At 45.1% G+C, this 22,146-nt stretch overlaps 3 protein-coding genes across 3 annotated transcripts; 2 read left to right on the top strand and 1 right to left on the bottom strand.

The window, feature by feature from the left end:
* Positions 1-4,428: 4,428 nt before the first annotated feature.
* LOC101743716 (uncharacterized PE-PGRS family protein PE_PGRS20) lies at positions 4,429-7,002 on the top strand. Its single transcript, XM_038016952.2, has 2 exons — positions 4,429-4,590; positions 6,024-7,002. The coding sequence occupies exons 1-2, from the start codon at positions 4,576-4,578 to the stop codon at positions 6,738-6,740; spliced, it is 732 nt and encodes a 243-aa protein (XP_037872880.1). The 5' UTR covers positions 4,429-4,575; the 3' UTR covers positions 6,741-7,002.
* A 5,259-nt stretch (positions 7,003-12,261) lies between these two features.
* Positions 12,262-14,580, top strand: LOC101745473 (uncharacterized). Its single transcript, XM_012690884.3, has 2 exons — positions 12,262-12,418; positions 13,707-14,580. The coding sequence occupies exons 1-2, from the start codon at positions 12,404-12,406 to the stop codon at positions 14,316-14,318; spliced, it is 627 nt and encodes a 208-aa protein (XP_012546338.1). The 5' UTR covers positions 12,262-12,403; the 3' UTR covers positions 14,319-14,580.
* A 1,997-nt stretch (positions 14,581-16,577) lies between these two features.
* LOC101745332 (uncharacterized) lies at positions 16,578-19,624 on the bottom strand. Its single transcript, XM_004926707.5, has 2 exons — positions 18,945-19,624; positions 16,578-17,634 (listed from the first exon to the last, which is right to left on the bottom strand). The coding sequence occupies exons 1-2, from the start codon at positions 18,957-18,959 to the stop codon at positions 17,272-17,274; spliced, it is 378 nt and encodes a 125-aa protein (XP_004926764.1). The 5' UTR covers positions 18,960-19,624; the 3' UTR covers positions 16,578-17,271.
* Positions 19,625-22,146: the final 2,522 nt, after the last annotated feature.

Here is a 22,146-nt window from a genome sequence, read left to right as displayed (position 1 = left end):
AATCAATAATAAATTACAGTTTCCGAAGCAAAGCGAGGGCGGGTCGCTAGTGTAGGATAAATCCCATAGATCCCAGGATGGATGAATCCCATATTATATTTGTGGTTATGTCTGTCTTTCTTTAGTGTTTTTTTTGTCGATTATCAAATAATAACATCGATTCTCGTTATATTGTCTCAATAGAAGAAAATATGTACTGTTAAAGATTTAAACTTTAATAAATTTAGGTTCATAGTAGTTCATACGCGGGACAGTGACGTTGACGTAGAAAAATGACATCCCTAGGGTAAGGGGTGTGGCAATAAACGTATTTTATGGCCTTTACTTTCGCAATTTCATCTAAAATTTGAATTAGCGTCCGAGTGGGTACACATACGTTGTCGAAAAAATATACGAAACTTAATGCTGGTGGCATGAAGTTTCGTAAGGGGCGAGTAAATTAACCCTAAGTACAGCCGACTGAGTTTCTCGTCGGATCTACTCAGTAGGTAGCGTTTCCGATACCTACGGTGGTAAATTCGGCGAAGCACTGCTCTTGCTAGGGCCAATGTTAGCAACACCCTCGGTTTGAGGTCCGAGAGCTCACCTACACGCTAGAGCAACGCTGATATGGCCTCCCAAGGCTATCAGCAAAGGTAGGAAAAGAAACAGGCTTATGACCAGCATTGGAAAGCTGTTGCCTGATGATGAAGGAATGATGATGAATCCAGAATCATCGGTCATAATAAGAATTTAGTGTGAGCCTTCACTTGGTACTGCAATTTGCGAAGGCACACGTGTAAGTGTTGCCTTGGCACTGGTCCAATCAGCATGCGCTGTGAGGAAAAAGGAGAAACTCCATGGTCACACGGAGAAGTCACAATAGTTCCACATGGGTCAAAATTACGATAGGTTTATGGTCTTACCACATCCCTACCCTACCCTACTAGTGGTAATAAATAATATGCAATAGCATAAAAACAAATAGGCCTTTTTAACGGCAAGCTGAATTGAAAACTAAAAATAAATAAATTCTGGTCCTGGTTTTAGGGCGAAGTAGAACAATGTTTGGTTAAAGCTGATAGCATCACTTACGGGCATGTTTATACCTGAAGCATTGAAGATTGTCGAAGATAGAGACACGCGAAGATGAATAATATAACGGGTGGTGAGTGAACAGTCGTCAAACTAGACACGACTTTTAGAAAATGAAGATGCCGACTCAGAATAAGAAGAATTTTTAAGTTTATCGGATGTCTTGAATTTGGAAAATATTGCCTTGAAAGATTCCGTTACATAGAAAGCGCGGTAAAAAATAGTAATAAATCTAAAGTTAGGACGTTTCTTTGAATAGGAAAGATTGCTGGTAGCCCGAAGGCCTTTCCAAATTCACCAATATGGGCGAGCGCCATCTAAATCTATGAGCACTGCCAGAGCGCTGAAGGAAGCCTAACACTTCCAGGATACCTGCCTCGTGAATCCATCTATCTAAGCGTATCAGAATTGCGACTCGCTGAGAACATCCGGCGAGAAAGTCAGCGGGCTGATGCCGGGTTAAATTTCTGTATCTATCTAATATATCTTTCGGCCCATAAACTTTTTTTTTGTCCTTGTAGGCAGACGAGCATACGGCCCACCTGATCGTGAGTGGTTACCGTCGCTTATGGATCTCAGTCAGCAATGCCAGGGGCACAGCCAAGTCGTAGCCTACTGTTTAATTAATACTCTCCACCTCTTTTTTTTATTTTTTTTTTATTGCTTTGATGGATGGACGAGCTCACAGCCCACCTGGTGTTCAGTGGTTACTGGAGCCCATAGACATCTACAACGTAAATATGCCATTCACCTCGAGATATAAGTTCTAAGGTCTCAGTATAGCTACAACGGCTACCCCCACCCTTCGAACCGAAACGCATTCTTTGTTTTGGATCGGTTAATGGCAAAGCCAAATTCAAGGATAATTGCTTCAAGCTTGCTCATGAGAGCAGCCGTCTCGCTTTCATTAGCCACGAGAAGAGTGGTGTCGTCGGCGTATCAGAGTTTGGTCAATTTTACGCCACAAATGGTAACACGGGTTAAATTAAGACTCCCATAATTGGTATTTACGATAGACCCAATAAAAAATAACAATGATTTGCTTTTGTTGTATATAAGAGCGAAGAACTTGTTATGAGTTTCTTCGGACACATCCTGTGATCTCCCAGATATGAATTAGAGAAGCTCATAATTTTGGGTCGCATTGAGGGTAGGCGCGCCGTGGGCAGAACACTAGCCAGATGGTCAGATCTGGTTAAGAAAGCGGTTGGTGGAAGTCTATACCAGACGGTCCATGCCACCCATGACCGAACAATGTAGAGGAAAGCCACATGTGGTCGCGATCCTCAGCAGTAAGGGAACGATGAAGAAGAGAGATTTATGAATGGGTGGCCCATCTGATCGGCGCTAACAAGCATGAGAATATGAGTGTCGCGACCACATTGAGACTGGTTGTCCCACCTTTAAAAGCGAAAAAACTTGGCGTTAGAAAGAGACATGACGATGTCTGTCTTTGTGGGTTCACCAGATCCCGTGTTAGGTTCTCGTTCTGGATGACAGGCGATAGGTACATTTTAGTATTAGCACTATATTTTTAGGTAATGACAATTTTTAATGACAGTTATGACAAATTTAAGTTATTTATAGCGTATTTTCCATTGCAACGACTCCCCCTCGTGTAATTTATGGAATAATAAGAACACTTGAACACACAACTGCATTGTACTTATTATTTTTCACACACAAACGCGTTGATTTGACGTGTCATTGTGAAGAAGCATTACAAGGCTGCGATTGTTACTACACTTGTTTTTTTATTTAATATTTCCATAAATTATAATAATATTAGCGTATTTTGAAAAAAAAAAAAACAGCTAAGAGCGCACAAAGGTACCACGATTAGAATTAAAAGAAAGTTCTAGATAAAAATTAAATTTGGTAGGCAGCGGCTTGGCTCTGCCCCTGGCATTGCTGAAGTCCATGGGCGACGGTAACCACTCACCATCAGGTGGGCCGTATGCTCGTCTGCCTACAAGGGCAATAAAAAAATAAAAATACTAAAAAAAAAATAAAAAAAAAAATACAATTTAAATAAGTTTGGATAGCTGCTTACTATTTTGTGTTATTTGTTCCCTTCAATATATTAAAACTCATAATTTGGGACTTAGCGGTATTTAGATCCAAACACGCAGCGCCCTACCATTAAATCTTTTCTTTAATGTTTAAGCAAAGGGCTTAAGCGATGTACGAACTCACAGTCCGGCCTGTTTGAGTGGTTACCGGAGAGAATAGACCTTATCAACGTAAATTACTTTTGTACGTGTAGATGAGCTCTCGGGGCTCAAACCGGAGTGTTGCTAACACTGACCTCCATGACGACCTGGACTTAGAGTTCACCAGTAAGTATATGCAGTCGGCGTCGATGCGCCACTTCGATAAAGCGGCACGACACGAGAACCCTCTCATCGTGGCCGCCGGTAACTACATTCCCGATCCTGCGGACAGAATGGAAAGCAGTCGACGTCGCCCAAAACACGTCATCTCGGATCCTCCCGATCCACTAACGGTGCTTCTAGGTACTTCAAGCACCGGTCACCGTTCTCGTCGAACCCGTCGCTTGCGACGAAGGGCTCGACGAGTAAATTAACTCTCAGACACAGCCCACTGAGTTTCTCGCCGGATCTTCTCAGTGGGTCGCGTTTCCGATCCGGTGGTAGATTCTGCGAAGCACGGCTCTTGCTAGGGTTCGTGTTAGCAACGCCATCAAACGCAACCCACTGAGAAGATCCGGCGAGAAACTCAGTGGGCTGTGCTAATGGGTTAATTTACTCGTCGAGCCCTTCGTCGCAAGCGATGGGTTCGACGAGGACGGCGACCGGTGCTAGCGGTACCTAAAAGCACCGTTAATGGATCGGGAGGATCCATAATGACGCGTTTAAGGCAACGTCGACTATTTACCATTCGGTCCACAGGATCGGGTATGAAATTACCGGCGGCCACGACAAGAGGGTTTTCATGTCGTGCCGTCTTCTCTAAGTGGCGCAATGATGCCGACTGTAGATACTTACTGACTGAGTCAAGCTCCAGGTCATCATGGAGATCCATGTTCCTTAGGAACGCCGCCCATTTTGGGATATGAGCTCTATAATACAATGGCTACCTCAAAGCTGCTTGGATGGCTGCTTAAAAGCGAAACGCATTGCTTCGCGGCAGAAATAGGTACCTACCCGTATGTGCTCACAAGACGTCCTACCTGATCAGACTCATAAAGAAAAAAAGTGATATATATTGATATATAGAACGGACAACAAGAAAATATTCATTCGTATGTATAGAGTTTTATGCAATGAAAATAACAAATAAAAATGATACATTCATTATGATTCTATTGTTGAACTGCATAATAAATTATATGACATGCATTTCGACAGATATCATATTTTCTAAGGCACACCCGTTTTGTGCTAAAGGTAAACACAATCCAACTATTTATTCAAGAAGTATATAAAATACAAAAAACTTATAGTTTTGCCATTAGTTTCGAAAAAAATATCGGCGAATATGAAGTCAAAATGGGTAAATATTAATTTATAACCTGTATTAATTAGATAAATTTAATTAGCTGTATGATCGTGTCCAATACCTTTTTGTTTTATTCATTTATTTATTACACCTCATGTAAAATTTACATTGGGAGACTTAATGCCTAAGGCGCTTTCTACCAGTCAACCAAAGGCAGTGCAGAGTAAATAATAGTATCTTTTAAGGTTTTTTCAGTCGCTATTATTGTCAATGATCCTAATGTACCGCGGAATTTGAGGTCGATTCGCATTTGTACTCCCTTTTAATTAAGTTATTTGCCACTTGAAGCGTAGCTCTGGTTATTTACGTCTTGACAATATTTGTTGCCAACACAAGTTAGTTTCCTAAGGCTATCCTAGCATTGATCTGGACGTATACTATTATATAATTTTCTGGAGGTGTTAAATTTAATCTAGAAAACTATGTAGCGATTTAAAATTGCTTTAATGAAAATAATTCACAGCTTTTTTTTCAACTTTGAGATCCACCAACTATATAGAACGAACTATACAGGGCGTCTCCAAAGGATACAGCGAGCCAAAAACATGGTGCTCTATTAAAATAATCGACTCGACGAATTAAGAAATGTTCTTAACCAGTTTAGAATTATATCCTCTTCTGCAAGCCCTTGAATTATGTTTTAGGTAATGTAGTAAAAAATTAGACTGGCCACTCTCTTCAACTCGCAACGCATTACTGCTTCACGGCAGAAATAGGCAGGGTGGTGGTACCTACTCGTGCGGACTCACAAGAGGTCCTACCGCCATTCGGTATCACCACGAATTAGTAAATGTATTAATAGTGGTCGTTCGAATAGTTATAGTCCCCGTGCTATTGCTATTTAATACGTTTTTATTAACTTCAGACGTATGCTTAGTATGTAACGGAATCTTTGAACATGATTTTGAATCCCTTTAAAACGTCGGATTAACTCGAAATTTGGCATACTTATTTAAGGACCGATAACAATTCAATGTTTTAAGCAGTTTGATCCGTTATCCTTACTAGGATAATCAGGATTAGCGACTTTTTGTATTGCTGATACCCAAAGTGTATGCGTTAAGACCAAGAAGGGAAACTACCAGGCGCGCCGATCACCTATTTCTCGGATAAGCTACCGACTGATTCAGATGAAATTTTATAAAAATAAAAAAAAAGAATCGAAAAAATTAAAATTAAACTAAAAAATGAAAAATAAGTAATAGTTTAAAAAAAAACAAAAAAAAAAACGCTCTTATAGAAAATACAACTAAAAAATAGAAAATAAATTTTAATAAATTTGAATTAAAAATACTGTAAGAAAACATTGAATTTTATTGTTGTCACCGCTCCACATGGACAGTGACAGGGGCAAAGCGAGAAGCCGATTGTAATAGGTAGCCCGTAAATACATATAGCACTGCCGTTAATCTCTGTTTTATTTCCAGTTGTTGCTGTTGGTCGTGGTGGCCGTGACGTATGTCGAAGCTGCTCCTGCTCCTTTGACACTTGACCCAGTTCTAAATACATTAGGCCTTGGTGGTGGTGGTTGTGATGGCGGCCACGGTGGGGGTGGAGATGGAGATAATGGGAACGGTGACGAAGGGGAAGGGGGAGACGATAGAGGCACTGGAGTAGACAACCCTGGTGATGATGGTGATGATGGTGGAGATGGCGGTGGTGACGATGGAAACGATGGTGGAGATGGAGGAGACGGTGGAGATGATGGTGGAGACGAAGGAGAAGGAGGAGACGGCGGTGACGATGGAGGAGATGATGGCGGAGACGAAGGAGATGGAGGAGATGGTGGTGACGAAGGAGAAGGCGGAGATGGTGGAGACAATGGAGAAGGCGGGGATGATGGTGGTGAAGGCGGGGATGATGGTGGTGAAGGGGGAGATGGAGGAGATCGGGATGGAGAAGGCGGAGATGGTGATTGTGAAGGGGGAAATGGCGGAGATGATGGAGACGGAGGAAATGATGGTGGAGACGGCGGAGATGACGGAGGTGACCAAAGAGAAGGTGGAGCAAATGGGGGAGATGGAAATTGCAGCAACTGCCAAAAAGGCAGGCCAGCTGCAGCCGCAGCAGCGGCAGCTGGCGGCGGTGCGGCCGTAGCAGCTGCCGGCGGTAGTGCGGCAGCCGCGGCGGCAGGCAGTGCTTAGCACTGAACCAAGTTTGATTTTTTAAGTGATAAAATCTAAAAAAATACAGTACACCGTTTTGCTTATTTCATTAAATTATATACGTCGATGTTGCACGAACAAATCTAGTTTAAATTTAGCACAATGTCATTTAATTTTTCCCTATGCTTTTATATTTGATTAAACAAAGCCATTTGAACGGTATACACTTGTAATGTTAACTACCCGTGTTTTTGTTTTAATTCTGTATTTTACTTTCCAATAAAAAAATGTGTTGCTGTGATTTGTGGATCATTTAATAAAAGAGAATAAAAGAGTAAAGAACTAGAGTAGACATTTGTTTGTCATCACTTATTCGGGTCATCTAAAACCGTTACTCATGTTGCACTGGTTTTTCATTTTAAAAAGTTTGGCTGCTCCCTGAGTCGCTGTCTGAAACGGACGAATCTTGGCTTTACGCATCCTAAGCTGAAGAGTCTTGTTAGTCTATATTTTGTCTGTTGTCTTCATCATATCCGGTTGCTTTAGATCGATGCGTAGCAGAGTTTGTCGTCTAACGCATGGTACTTTCCTCAAAACTCTCTTCAAAATTGATCTCATCATCATCACTATCATAACTATATCTTTCATCGTCCATTGCGTTCGAACGTTCTCGGCCTTTGTTTGTTAGTTTTTCTTTCAAGATTCAGGGAGCGTTCGTCTGTGTTGATTGACGAAGAGGCGGATTCTACCCCAACTACATTTACTAGGAGACAGAATATCTGCGGAGAAAAATCACGTTTGATTCGTTAAGTGTGCTTAGTGCGAGTATTTTAATACGCTTATAATAGCTGCATACGTATATTAGTATGTAACGGAATCTTTGAACATGATTTTGACCCCCTTCAAAACGTCGGATTAACTCGAAATTTGGCATAGGTATAAATGACCAATGACAATTCAATCTTTTAAACAGTTTGATCCGTTATCCTTACTAAGATAATCAGGATTAGCGATTTTTTGATTTCTTTAGACCCGAAGTGACTGCGTTAAGATCAAGAAGGGAAACTACCAGGCTAACTAATATACTAATATACTATATTTCTTCTACTAGCTATATCGAGTATATATTCTCAAAGCAGCCAATATATACTTAAACTCAGTTTAGTTGAAATAGCTGTAATGAAAAACACATAATAGTTTGAAAAAAAAAAACAAAAAAATACGCTTTTATAGAAAATTCAACTTTTACACTATTATTTGGTAACGTTCTTGATAGCGTAAAAGTTAACTCAACAGTCAACAGTTAGAACAGCGCCCCTAACGGCAAACGCAAAAGCTCCAACTCCATACAAATCTTTTTTTTTTTTTTTTTTTTTTCGGGCCGGGGGCCGAACCTCCTACGAGGTCCCCGCGCCTAGGGGGCGCGCGGGGCATGTGAGACTCAACGATCTGCAGGTGTTGAGAGCAGATCGCGGGCCCAAGGATTTTAGGGCCCACCCACTAAACGACTTCCCTGCACTCTTACACCCGACGTCCGAGCTCCGTCCGGGGTCAGAACCCGTTCAGAGTAGGGGGGTTCCCGCGGTCAACACTACAACCAGACACGCGGCGCCACCCGGAGGACGCCCGACCGACGGGTCATCGAGGCGATAGTCGACGACCAACGACGTCGGTCTCCGCAGTACGGCGGCCCTACCAGGCCACCCGGGCGGTGCCGCTGGTGTTCCGGGATACCCCGCTGGGCCAGAACCAGCCTGCCGGGTCGGAACGCGATACACCGCCGACCGGGTTGCTCTTCGACAGTATGTTCGGCGACGACAGCGACGACGAAAATGCGGACCGCATCGCAGTCCGCAGCCGCCGACGCGCCGTCCCGTCCTCCTGGTGCCAGCGCGCTAGAGTGACGGTAGCGTGCGGCGCAGCCTCAACCCCCTTAGGTCGCCCCGTGACCATCACCGGGAGGAGACTGCCTCCTCATAGGGGCTGGAGCTGGACAAACGCCTTCCTCCGACCCCCGGCCCGACGGCGGCGGCACGGCGCCGAGAGGGAAGAAGAGCTCTCCCTCTCCCGTTCCGCCGCCTCCTTCTGCGAGATGGTGGACTCGCAGAAGTCGAGCATCGCCTGCCAGAACTCGTTGCTGCCGAGCATCGTAGCCACGACGGTCGGAAGCGACAAGTCCGGTCCTATTTTTGCAACGAGGACGCGGCGCTGCTCCGCGAAAGCGGAGCAGTACGCGAGCGTGTGCTCCGCCGTGTCCTCGTTGCAGCCACTGCAGTGGTGGCACTTCGACGCCGGCTCCCTCCGGGCGACAAGGTGCAGGTAGCGACCGAAGCAGCCGTGTCCCGTGAGCACCTGCGTCGCTCGGAAGGTGAGACGTCCTCGGTCGCGATTCACCCAGTCCGAGAGGACCGGGCGGATCGCCTCGACGGTCCGTCGCCCGTAGGCGGGGTCTGCCAGGCGGCGAGACCACGCCTCGAGCACGGCACGCCGAGATTGAAGCTTCCGCGCTCGAACTTCCGCCGCGCCAGGACGCGGCTCCCCCCTGGAGCGAAGATCGCATCGCCACGCGTAATCCGCAGCGAGCGCCTCCGCCTACAGGTCCCAGGGGGGCGTCCCGGCGAGCACGCACGCCGCCTCGAACGAGACGGTGCGGTACCCGCGAACCGCCCTGACCGCAATCGCTCGCTGTGGCCGTCGCAACGCCGCGACGTTGTCGCGGGTCAGGGCGTGGCACCATACGGGAGCCCCGTACAGTGCCATCGACCGCACCACCCCCGTGTAGAGGCGGCGCACCACCGCGTCAGGCCCCCCGACGTTCGGCAACAGCCGACTCAGCGAGCCGGCGGCTGCCATCAGTCGGGGACCTAATCTTTCAAAGTGAGCGCGGAAGCTCCAACGACCGTCCAGTACGAGACCGAGGTACCCCAACCCGGTCGCCTCAATCTCGACGCGAACGCCTCCGATCACGAGGTGGGCCCCCTGAGGCGGCGCTCTCCGGGCCCCGTGAAACAACAGGGCCTGGGATTTATCGAGCGCCACCTCCAGACCCAGCATTCGGATCCTGCCGACGACAAAGGCCACACCCGCACAGGAAAGACGGGCAGACTCGCGTAAATCCTTCCCCCGGGCCACGACCAAAGTGTCGTCAGCGTAGCAAACTACACTCAGACCCGGGAGAGGAGCGCTAAGGGCGCCCCGCAGGACCCAGTCATAGCTGATGTTCCACAAGAGAGGGCCAAGGACCGACCCCTGTGGAACACCGCGCTCGACGGGGAAGCGGAGCACCGTCCGGTAGGACCCGACTAGCCGACGGAGATACGCAGGGACGCCGTGATACTCCAGCGCCCCCGCGATCACCGACCAGGGCAGGGTGTTGAACGCGTTGGCGATGTCCAAGGACACCGCCAGTGCAACCCCGCCCCGGCCGACAGCCTCATCAGAGAGGGCGCGCACGCGCATCACCGCGTCGATGGTCCAGCGGCCCTCCCTGAATCCGAACTGCTCCGCTGACAGATCGGGACCCACCCCCGTCAGGTGCTGGACGATGCGGGCAGCCACCACCCGCTCGAGCAGTTTTCCCGCCTCGTCCAGCAACACGATGGGACGATACCCTGCAGGTGAGTCCGCAGGGCGTCCCTCCTTCCTTAGTAGAACAAGTCTGCCCGTCTTCCACTGCTTCGGAAACCGTCCCGACTCAAGGCAGGCTTCAAAGAGCCGCACGAGCCGGTCCCCAAGGGCACCGAAGGCCAAATCCCAGACCCGGCCGTGAACACCGTCAGGGCCGGGGGCCGCGTCCTTCCTCCGCATCCTCGACACGGCCGCACGAATCTCCTCCTCCGATATGCTCAGAGGGACCACCTCAGCAGGGGCATCACTGTTCACGCTATCGCGTGGTGGCGTGCCCATGGAAGGGGGCTCAAAGCCCCTCTCCATCCGCGGGAACAGCCCGGAGACAATCTCCCGCAGCTGCTGAGGCTGGAGACGCTCCGTCACCGGAAGCGCCCACGGCCGCAATTTCTTGCGGACCGTTTGGTACGGGCGCCCCCCAGGATCTTGGTCAAGCGTCTCCAGGAGCGTCTTCATACTCTGAGACTTGGCCTCGCCGATGGCCCGCCGCAGTGCCTCCTGATTCTGACAGCAGTCGGCATGCAGGCGGGTCGCCACCTCCGCGAAGTCCGCATCGCGAAGGCGGCGACGGCGGTGGCGGGCGCTTCGGCGCACGCATTCCTCTCGGAGGAGCGCGATCTCGGGCGTCCACCAATACGCACCGCCACGCGGAGCGCGACCGTTGACCCGGGGCATCGCAGCATCGCAGACGCGACGCATCGTGCCCCGGAACCATTCGGCCTCCACCTCCACGTACACTAGACGCGCGGGCATCGGCGCCCATGCGGCCACTGTGGCCGCCTCCACCGCAAGCACCTTATTCAGGCGCTTCAGTGCCCATCGCGGGAATGATCGGGGAGCACTACGCGGGAGCTCCTCCTCACCGCGGGCGTCTTCGGCCGGCGCGTTCAACAAGGTGGAAACGGAGAGCTCAAATCGGACGAACCGATGGTCCGAGAGCGTCTCCGCCCCCTCGAGAACACGCCAGCCACGGACACGGCGTGCGGCGGACGGAGACGCGAACGACACGTCCACGTGTGATTCCCCGTTCCACCGCACGCAGGTCGCGACCGAACCTTTGTTCAGAAGACAGAGGCCGGTCGCGAAAGCCCATTCCGACAGGAACTCGTCGCGCGAGTCCGTGCGGGGAGAACCCCACGCCGTACATTTAGCGTTGAGGTCCCCCGCCAGTATCACCGGGCGAGACTCGAAGCGATGAACCAACGCCTCGAGCCCACCCAGCAACCGCTCGAACTCAGCGAGACTCCTGTTCGGAGAGAAGTACACCCCGATCACGACGGTTTCGTCGACCCTAACTACGACGTACCCGGAACCCCTGGCCACCATTCCAAGGGGGGGTAACGCCGCCGACTGTCGCATCACGATCGCCACGGAGCCATCAACATCTCCGGCCCAGGAATCTTCCCGGTCGGGAGGTACGAAGTATGGCTCCGCAACAATCGCGATGTCGATGAACCACTCTGCCATGGTGTGGACGAGGAGATCCTGCGCCCTGGCGGAACTCCATACAAATCTGAGCTAACTTTTACGCTATCGACAACGTTAAAAAACTCTCACTAAGCACAAAGATTGCAAGTAAATCACCAGTCCACGTTAAGCCGTCCCAAAATACGATTTTTACGCAGTTGACGCCCGAAATACATGAAAAAATATAAAAAAGTCTTACCAACAAAAACAGCATGATTTTTTAATGAAATTTTAAAGCAACTATGAAAATAAGTTATCAAAATTTCCATATTTATAGATGAGTATTGACCTACATTATGTATTTAGACAAAAGATTTAGAAAAAAGTGATATATAGTGATATATAGAACGGACAACAAGAAAATATTTATTCGTATGTACAGAGTTTTATGCAATGAAAATAACAAATAAAAATGATACATTCATTATAATTCTATTGTTGAACTGCATAATAAATTATATTAAATGCATTTCGACATATATCATATTTTCTAAGGCACACCCGTTTTGTGCTAAAGGTAAACACAATCCAACTATTTATTCAAGAAGTATATAAAATACAGAAAACTTATAGTTTTGCCATTAGTTTCGAAAAAAATATCGGCGAATATGAAGTTAAAATGGGTAAATATTAATTTATAACCTGTATTAATTAGATAAATTTAATTAGCTGTATGATTGTGTCCAATATCTTTTTGTTTTATTTATTTATTTATTACACCTCATGTAAAATTTACATTGGGGGACTTAATGCCTAAGGCGCTTTCTGCCAGTCAACCAAAGGCAGTGCAAAGTAAATAATAGTATCTTTTAAGGTTTTTTCAGTCGCTATTATTGTCAATGATCCTAATGTACCGCGGAATTTGAGGTCGATTCGCGTTTGAACTCCCTTTTAATTAAGTTATTTGCCACTTGAAGCGTAGCTCTGGTTATTTACGTCTTGACAATATTTGTTGCCAACACAAGTTAGCTTCCTAAGGCTATCCTAGCATTGATCTGGACGTATACTATTATATAATTTTCTGGAGGTGTTAAATTTAATCTAGAAATCTTTGTAACGACTTAAAATTACTTCAATTAAAATAATTCACAGCTTTTGTTTTTCAACTTTGAGATCCACCAACTATATAGAACGAACTATACAGGGCGTCTCCAAAGGATACAGCGAGCCAAAAACATGGTGCTCTATTAAAATAATCGACTCGACGAATTAAGAAATGTTCTTAACCAGTTTAGAATTATATCCTCTTCTGCAAGCCCTTGAATTATGTTTTAGGTAATGTAGTAAAAAATTAGACTGGCCACTCTCCCCCCCGTGAGTCCCCGTGATATCACTATTTAATACGTTTTTATTAACTTCAGACGTATGCTTAGTATGTAACGGAATATTTGAACATGATTTTGAACCCCTTCAAAACGTCGGATTAACTCGAAATTTGGCATACTTATTAAGGACCGATAACAATTCAATGTTTTAAGCAGTTTGATCCGTTATCCTTACTAGGATAATCAGGAATAACGACTTTTTGTTTTGCTGATACCCAAAGTGTATGCGTTAAGACCAAGAAGGGAAACTACCAAGGGCGCCGATCGGATAAGCTACCGACTGATTCAGATGAAATTTTATAAAAATTAAAAAAAAAAGAATCGAAAAAATTAAAATTAAACTAAAAAATGAAAAATAAGTAATAGTTTAAAAAAAACAAAAAAAAAACGCTCTTATAGAAAATACAACTAAAAAATAGAAAATAAATTTTAATAAATTTGAATTAAAAATACTGTAAGAAAACATTGAATTTTATTGTTGTCACCGCTCCACATGGACAGTGACAGGGGCAAAGTGAGAAGCCGATTGTAATAGGTAGCCCGTAAATACATATAGCATTGCCGTTAATCTCTGTTTTATTTCCAGTTGTTGCTGTTGGTCGTGGTGGCCGTGACGTATGTCGAAGCTGCTCCTGCTCCTTCGATACTTAACCCAGTTCTAAATACATTAGGCCTTGGTAGTGGTGGTTGTGGTGATTGTGGTGGCGGCAACGGTGGGGGTGGAGATGGAGATAATGGGAACGGTGACGAAGGGGAAGGGGGAGACGATAGAGGCACTGGAGTAGACAACCCTGGTGATGATGGTGATGATGGTGGAGATGGAGGAGACGGTGGAGATGATGGTGGAGACGAAGGAGAAGGAGGAGACGGCGGCGACGATGGAGGAGATGATGGCGGAGACGAAGGAGATGGAGGAGATGGTGGTGACGAAGGAGAAGGCGGAGATGATGGAGATAATGGAGAAGGCGGGGATGATGGTGGTGAAGGGGGAGATGGAGGAGACGGAAGAAATGATGGTGGAGACGGCGGAGATGACGGAGGTGACGGAAGAGATAATGGAGCAAATGGGGGAGATGGAAATTGCAGCAACTGCCAAAAAGGCAGCCCAGCTGCAGCCGCAGCAGCGGCAGCTGGCGGCGGTGCGGCCGCAGCAGCTGCCGGCCGTAGTGCGGCAGCCGCGGCGGCAGGCGGTGCTTAGCACTGAACCAAGTTTGATTTTTTAAGTGATAAAATCTAAAAAAATACAGTACACCATTTTGCTTATTTCATTAAATTATATACGTCGATGTTGCACGAACAAATCTAGTTTAAATTTAGCACAATGTCATTTAATTTTTCCCTATGCTTTTATATTTGATTAAACAAAGCCATTTGAACGGTATACACTTGTAATGTTAACTACCCGTGTTTTTGTTTTAATTCTGTATTTTACTTTCCAATAAAAAAATGTGTTGCTGTGATTTGTGGATCATTTAATACAAGAGAATAAAAGAGTAAAGAACTAGAGTAGACATTTGTTTGTCATCACTTATTCGGGTCATCTAAAACCGTTACTCATGTTGCACTGGTTTTTCATTTTAAAAAGTTTGGCTGCTCCCTGAGTCGCTGTCTGAAACGGACGAATCTTGGCTTTACGCATCCTAAGCTGAAGAGTCTTGTTAGTCTATATTTTGTCTGTTGTCTTCATCATATCCGGTTGCTTTAGATCGATTCGTAGCAGAGTTTGTCCTCTAACGCATGGTACTTTCTTCAAAACTCTCTTCAAAATTGATCTCATCATTATCACTATCATAACTATATCTTTCATCGTCCATTGCGTTCGAACGTTCTCGGCCTTTGTTTGTTAGTTCTTCTTTCAAGATTCAGGGAGCCTTCGTCTGTGTTGATTGACGAAGAGGCGGATTCTACCCCAACTACATTTACTAGGAGACAGAATATCTGCGGAGAAAAATCACGTTTGATTCGTTAAGTGTGCTTAGTGCGAGTATTTTAATACGCTTATAATAGCTGCATACGTATATTAGTATGTAACGGAATCTTTGAACATGATTTTGACCCCCTTCAAAACGTCGGATTAACTCGAAATTTGGCATAGGTATAAATGACCAATGACAATTCAATCTTTTAAACAGTTTGATCCGTTATCCTTACTAAGATAATCAGGATTAGCGATTTTTTGTTTTCTTTAGACCCGAAGTGACTGCGTCAAGATCAAGAAGGGAAACTACCAGGCTATATAATATACTATATTTCTTCTACTAGCTATATCGAGTATATATTCTAAAAGCAGCCAATATATACTTAAACTCACTTTAGTTGAAATTGATGTAATGAAAAACACATAATAGTTTGAAAAAAAAAACAAAAAAATACGCTTTTATAGAAAGTCAACATTTTTTTATTGCTTAGATGAGTGGACGAGCTCACAGCCCACCTGGTGTTAAGTGGTTAAGTGGTAAAGTGGTCTCAGTATAGTTACAACGGCTGCCCCACCCTTAAAAACCGAAACGCATTACTGCTTCACGGCAGAAATAGGCAGGGTGGTAGTACCCACCCGCGCGGAGTCACAAGAGGTCCTACCACCTGTAAAAAGTGTAAGACAAAGTGTAAGTAAGAGAAGTCGGTCCCCACATTAGCATTAGCGAAAGGCACAGCAAAGTGTGGCCTAATTACACTAATACCTTGTGGGTGACTCACATGTATTCATTTATTTTATAATATTTTATTACATAAATGGATAATCTTTTTCTTAGCGTACTCTATATTTAAAATTGGCGCCAAATTTATTTCTAACAAATATACCACAGCATATATGTACATACAGCCTCGATCTACTGATGGTAGGGTATATTGTGAGCTTGTACGGGTTTGTAACACAGTTCTGCCCATTTATGCCTCGGTGCAATTAGGACGTCCGATTTAAAGTGTCCAATGAAGACAGGAATTCAGGCAACGAGTTCACGTCCAAAGGTGAGCTATGGCTTTTGCTTCGTGATACGAGATATTTTAATATTATATTGAATGTTAAGAAAATTGTCAGTTAAATATAAGCTGCTATATATAATAAAATAAGTAAGTAAGTATAAGTGGCATTGGATTGGTCACACTTTGAGAAAGCCCGATACCCACCTATCAAAGAGAGCACTGACCTGGAAAGTGTCTGGCAAAAGGAAGAGAGGCCGCCCCAGAACAACTTGGCGTCGCTCGGTGGAGCAGGAGCTAGGGGTCTTGGGCATGACGTGGGAGGAACTAGAACAGACTGCCCAAGACCGATATAAATGGAAAAATTTGATTCGAGCCCTACACCCCAGCAGAGGGTAATAGGAAAGAATGATGATGATGATGATGATGATGATGATATATAATAAAATAAATAGTTTATACATGTGAGTCACCCACATACCTAGTTAAATAAAAGTATTTATGGAAAGGATAATGGTTAAATGAAAGTTTCAGATGCTTTGCCTTGTTTATTTCTTAGAATTAGTGTTCAAAAATCGAAGCATTTGTACACAATAACCTTTAGAGGACATAGATTGTGATGCCGGTAGTGCTTGCTATACGTTATCAACACAAATCTCCGTCGCGACATCCTTCATTGTCCTTGCACGGCAATTGGGGTTTCCTTGACTGCTATCCGACTCAATCTTCTCAATCTACGGCCGTTATTGCTTTGACTGTTCGCAGATTAGCGAGGAGTGAGGTGTTAATATAAATTCTTCCTTCTAGTGATTTCCCTCGGATTTAACCTGATCGGTCGGTCTTTATGTGTGGTAGCCGCTGCTGATCCTGGCTACACAAGAGCTACAGTGAAGCCTGTGGTGTGTCAAGCGATCGTCCGTCAGGTAGGAACGTGGGGGGACGCACCGTTTTGCATTTCCTCGAAGGATGGAACACCAGTAGACGTGTTATTCAAAGACTGATTATAAGTGTGAGATTTAAGGTATTAGCAAAGAAGTCTTTTAATTGAGATTAATTAGGTATTTAAATAATTATCAAAATAGATCGAAGGACCATATGATGTTAATTGCGTACTGTTTTCCCCAAGTAAGGTGTGTCGATTGCGCAAACAAAACTACTTCTTATGACAAGAGATGTGACAGATCATTTGTAACGTGTAGCGTGTAACGGCATTTGTTTTTGTGTCATACTTATTTTGTTTCCGTCTCAACAACGTCGGCCGCGCTTTGAGATGCGGCCAGATTCTCGGTAGCGATCGCCCCACTCGAGGCAGATAATATTTTAGTTGGGGTTTCTTTAGTCTGGGATCCTTCTTCCATTTCCTCCATTTCTTCCATTTCCTCCATTTCTTCCATTTCCTTTTTCTCGTTCATTTCGTTGCCTTCTTCAGTCTTGCTGGTGGTGTCCTTTTCTTCAGTGTACGCAGATCGGCCCGTATCGTAACTTGATGCATATCGCTTAGTACGTTTCGGAAGGTTTTTATTGTTCATATTGGAATCGCCTGTCGCCGAACTGGATGCTTCCACCATCAGCATCACGACGAAGCAGGAAACCTGTAGGAGAATCTCGTATTATTCACCTGGACCTTGCTGTGAATGGCTCTAAGGGAAGACAAAAAAAAAACATTCACTGAGTTACGTGAACTAGAAACATTTACGAGACAATTAGGAACTTTATAACGCTGTTTAAGCAGGGAGATTTCCACACGCCTCATCGACGCCTCAGGGGATTCAAGGGCTGGCGCGCATTTCGGACAAATGAGGTCAGCCTGAGTTGAGCCTGGCCATTCAACGGGGAAATGCCGTCAGCCTCTTGTACCCTACCTTGCGAGCGCAGCGATTTGGGGTCGATTTTTTACATTATCTAGTTTTATTTTTAGTTTGGTATAAGTATATATAGGTATCATGTAGCTTGTTGACAATTTTATAATGTTAATTGTGTTTTAGTGTGCAATAAACGTATTTAATTAGACGCTGATAATCGAACCACCGGAGCAATAGACGAACTAGAATTTCAACATGAGCTTAAGCTCTTACGTCACTACGGATCCTCCCGATCCATTAACGGTGCTTTTAAGTACCTCAAGCCCACTGTTAGCCAGTGTTAGCTACACTCCCGGTTTGAGCCCCGTGAGTTCACCATACACGTCAAAGCGAAGCTGAAATAGCCTCTCAAGGCTATTAGCATAGCCAGAGAAGAAAAAATTTGCCCAAGTTAATCATAATATAGACAAGGGTGTCATTGAAGACTGATTTGGAGCCTCTGGGTCTGCGGAGGGACTTCGGTTCCCTCTGTATTTTGTACCGCATGTTCCATGGGGAGTGCTCTAAGGAATTGTTCGAGATGATACCAACGTCTCGTTTTTACCATCGCACCGCCCGCCACCGGAGTAGAGTTCATCCATACTACCTGGAGCCACTGCGGTCATCCACAGTGCGTTTCCAGAGATCTTTTTTGCCACGTACCATCCGGCCATGGAATGAGCTCCCCTCCACGGTGTTTCCCGAGCGCTATGACATGTCCTTCTTCAAACGAGGCTTGTGGAGAGTATTAAGCGGTAGGCAGCGGCTTGGCTCTGCCCTTGGCATTGCTGAAGTCTATGGGCGACGGTAACCACTCACCATCAGGTGGGCCGTATGCTCGTCTGCCTACAAAAGCAATAAAAAAGAAAAATTACTTCAGTTCCCAAGCGTTTGGTTCATAATAGTGCGTATGATATGAAGTCTACAATGTAAGATGATTGAGTAATGTTGAGACGAATTATAGACGGAAACCGAGAATCTGGTAGCGAACGAGGAATTGTTCCAAATGTATTTATCGCATGATGGCGACACACAGACTTGAGCAACAAAAATACACTTACCAACAAAATCTTCATGGTTGTTCGGTCAAAATCAGAACTTGTTATGAATTTAATTCGACAAAGTAACGTATTTATACATTAAATTTTAACCTAGATTAAATGTTTACTCATTTAAGGGCCATCATTTGAATAAAAACAATAGATTCTATTGACAAAACTCTACTATAGATTCGGCTTGATACAATTATTTGTTGTACTGTTCTGACTAGTGTCCTTGACCGAATAAGCACGTGTTATAGGTAACCTTTTGAAGCCTTTTTTTATGATTGAAGGATTACTGGTGGCCCGGAGGCCTTTCCAGTTTCACCAGGACAGGTGGGCGAGCAAAGGCTCAGCCAGGAGGGGTGGGATTTGCTAACAGCTACCCGAGCGCCTCCGAAGGAGACCTAACAGCTCAAGAGTAGCTGCTTCGCGAATGAATCTACCGCCGCGTAGATTCGCCGCGTGAGCGAACACCACACTCGCGTAAGTCATGACGGGACCTTTTGAAGCCGTCGTGGCCTAAAGGATAAGACGCCCGGTGCATTTGTATGTAGAGATGTAACGGTGTTCGAATCCCGCTGTCAGGTACCAACTTTTCTAATAAAATACGCACTTAACAAATGTTCACGATCGACTTCCACGGTGAAAGAATAATATCGTGTGACAAAAATCAAAGTCGCAAAATTATGATTTGCGTAATTACTGGTGGTAGGACGTCTTGTAGGTTTAGGGCACGGGTAGGTATTTTTTTGTTGCTTAGATGGGTGGACGAGCTCACAGCCCATCTGGTGTTAAGTGGTTATTGGAGCCCATAGACATCTACATCGTAAAATGCGCCACCCACCCTGAGATATAAGTTCTAAGGTCTCAGTATAGTTACAACGGCTGCTCCACCCTTCAAACCGAAATGCATTACTTTTTTTTTTTATGATTGATTGATTACTGGTGGCCCGGAGGCCTTTCCAGTTTCACCAGGACAGGGAAATGCATTACTGCTTCACGGCAGAAATAAGCAGGACGGTGGTACCTACCCGTGCGGACTCACAAGAGGTCCTACCACCAGTAATTACGCAAATTATAATATTTGCGGGTTTGATTTTTATTACACGATGTTATTCCTTCACCGTGGAAGTCAATCGCGAACATTTGTTAAGTACGTATTTCATTAAAAAAATCGGCTACCCGCCTGCGGGATTCGAACACCGGTGCATCGCTACATACGAATGTACCGGACTTCTTATCCTTTAGCCCACGACGAACCACTATACAACTACCCTGCCTCTCAAATATATTAAGTGTAATAATCTATGGCCCTGCCTATTTCTGCCGTGAAGCAGTAATGCGTTTCGGTTTGAAAGGCAGGGCAGCCGTTGTACTGTAAAAACTGAGATACTACTAAACTAAGATTTTATGTCTTGTTCGTCTTGACCAGCTTCGAGTTGAAATTAGAATAGTGTTATGAGATTATCAATAAGATCAAAACTAAACTGACAATTGAGTTGCGCACGGAGTAAAAAATGTAGACTAAGGGATCTGTTTGAATTGAGCCAATGATGATGTCGTTTGAGGACAAACAGAGGTCAAATGCATTTGATTAATATACCCAACAACAACAAAAAACCAAAACTAATGGTTTTTCTAAGTCTCATTTTAATTTAAGTACCTACTCCCATATTTTGAAATAGGTTAAGATTTCAAAATAATTCACAGACTCAGCACAAACTTAGCCCTTTCAACTGAGCAAATAGAAATTGTTCAGAGTAATTGGGTTATGTTTGAAAATTGCGTAATACGTATATAATGCGTGTTTATATCATTATGTAGAACCTTATTTATTGTTTGCACACGTATTTTGTAATATTACATACATACTTAAATAGTACCGGTCCATATATTTAGTACCACCAGGTGGTGTAATGCATAAGAGGCCGGGTCAACTAGTGTGGATCTCCGTATAATGACCTTATTCTGACCTTTTTTTACTGGTGGTGGGACCTCTTGTGAGTCCGCACGGGTAGGTACCACCACCCTGCCTATTTCTGCCGTGAAGTAGTAATGCTTTTCGCCCGGTCATCATTCTCGTCGAACCCGTCGCTTGCGTCGAAGGGCTAAAAAATAGTAAAAAATCTTCAAACAAGGTGCGAAAACAGTCTTCACATTAAAACCTTGAAATACATCAACAAAATCTGTTTCTGTGTTTAACAAAATACTCTTAGTTTGATAAGACTTTGACGATATGAGACTACGTCGCATTGTAAAGCCCGCATGCATACCCGGTTTGCCTCAGTGGGGTACCTATCGTAAGCCCGGATCGTAGGGTTTTGTGGCTCCTAATAGTTCCTTGACATCGCCAAGCAATTTGAAGGGCTTTTTTTCTACCTAAGCTGATAGCCTTGTTACCTTGAGAGGCTATTTCAACGTAGCCTTAACTAGTAGGTGAGCTCACGGGCTCAAACCGAAGTGATGCTAATACTGACCCTAGCAAGAGCAGTGCTTCGCAGAATCTACCGCCGGATCGGAAACGCGACCCGCTGAGAAGATCCGGCGAGAAACTCAGTGGGCTGTGTCTATGGGTTAATTTACTCGCCGAGCCCTTCGTCGCAAGCGACGGGTTCGACGAGGACGGTGACCAGGAAGGGGTTAAAAAGCATTAAATTATTGAGAATCTATGTCAATTTAAATTTCATGTCAATTCGTTTATGTAAAGCACTCACATCTATGCGGATCCTTCCGATCTGCTAGCTGTTACTTGACGCCTTCAGTTCTATTACTGGGAGTAGGCACAGAGGCCCTGGTTGTTGCACTCGTCAGACTCGTCGAGGAGTACGACGTGAAACCTAACCGATACACTGCTGGGTTTCTCGCCGGATCTTCTCAGCGCATCGCGGTTCCGATAGTAGACGCATTCGCGATGCAGCTGCTCTTGAGTTATTAGGTCTCCTCCGGAGGCAAGCGGGTCTTCTTCTTGCTTCGGTTTCCTCAATACTGAGGGTCGTGACCACCTCCTCGCAACAAGAGTTTATTACGGATCATTCTACGCCATTTGCCTCTATCTGAAGCCGAGTGTGGAGCAATCGGGTTAGCAAATCCCATCTCTCCTGGCTGAGCTCGTGCTCGCCCACCTGTCCTGGTGAAACTAAAAAGGCCACCAGTAAACATTCCTAAAAAGTAGGTGTAACAGTTTAATAGTGTTTTATACCGGACTAGAGGCTAGATGTTG

The sequence above is a fragment of the Bombyx mori genome, chromosome 2 (assembly GCF_030269925.1).
Source record: "Bombyx mori chromosome 2, ASM3026992v2".
NCBI lineage: Eukaryota > Metazoa > Arthropoda > Insecta > Lepidoptera > Bombycidae > Bombyx > Bombyx mori.
The sequence above is the reverse complement of the archived record's forward strand: the minus strand, read 5'-3'. Positions and strand labels throughout refer to the sequence as shown.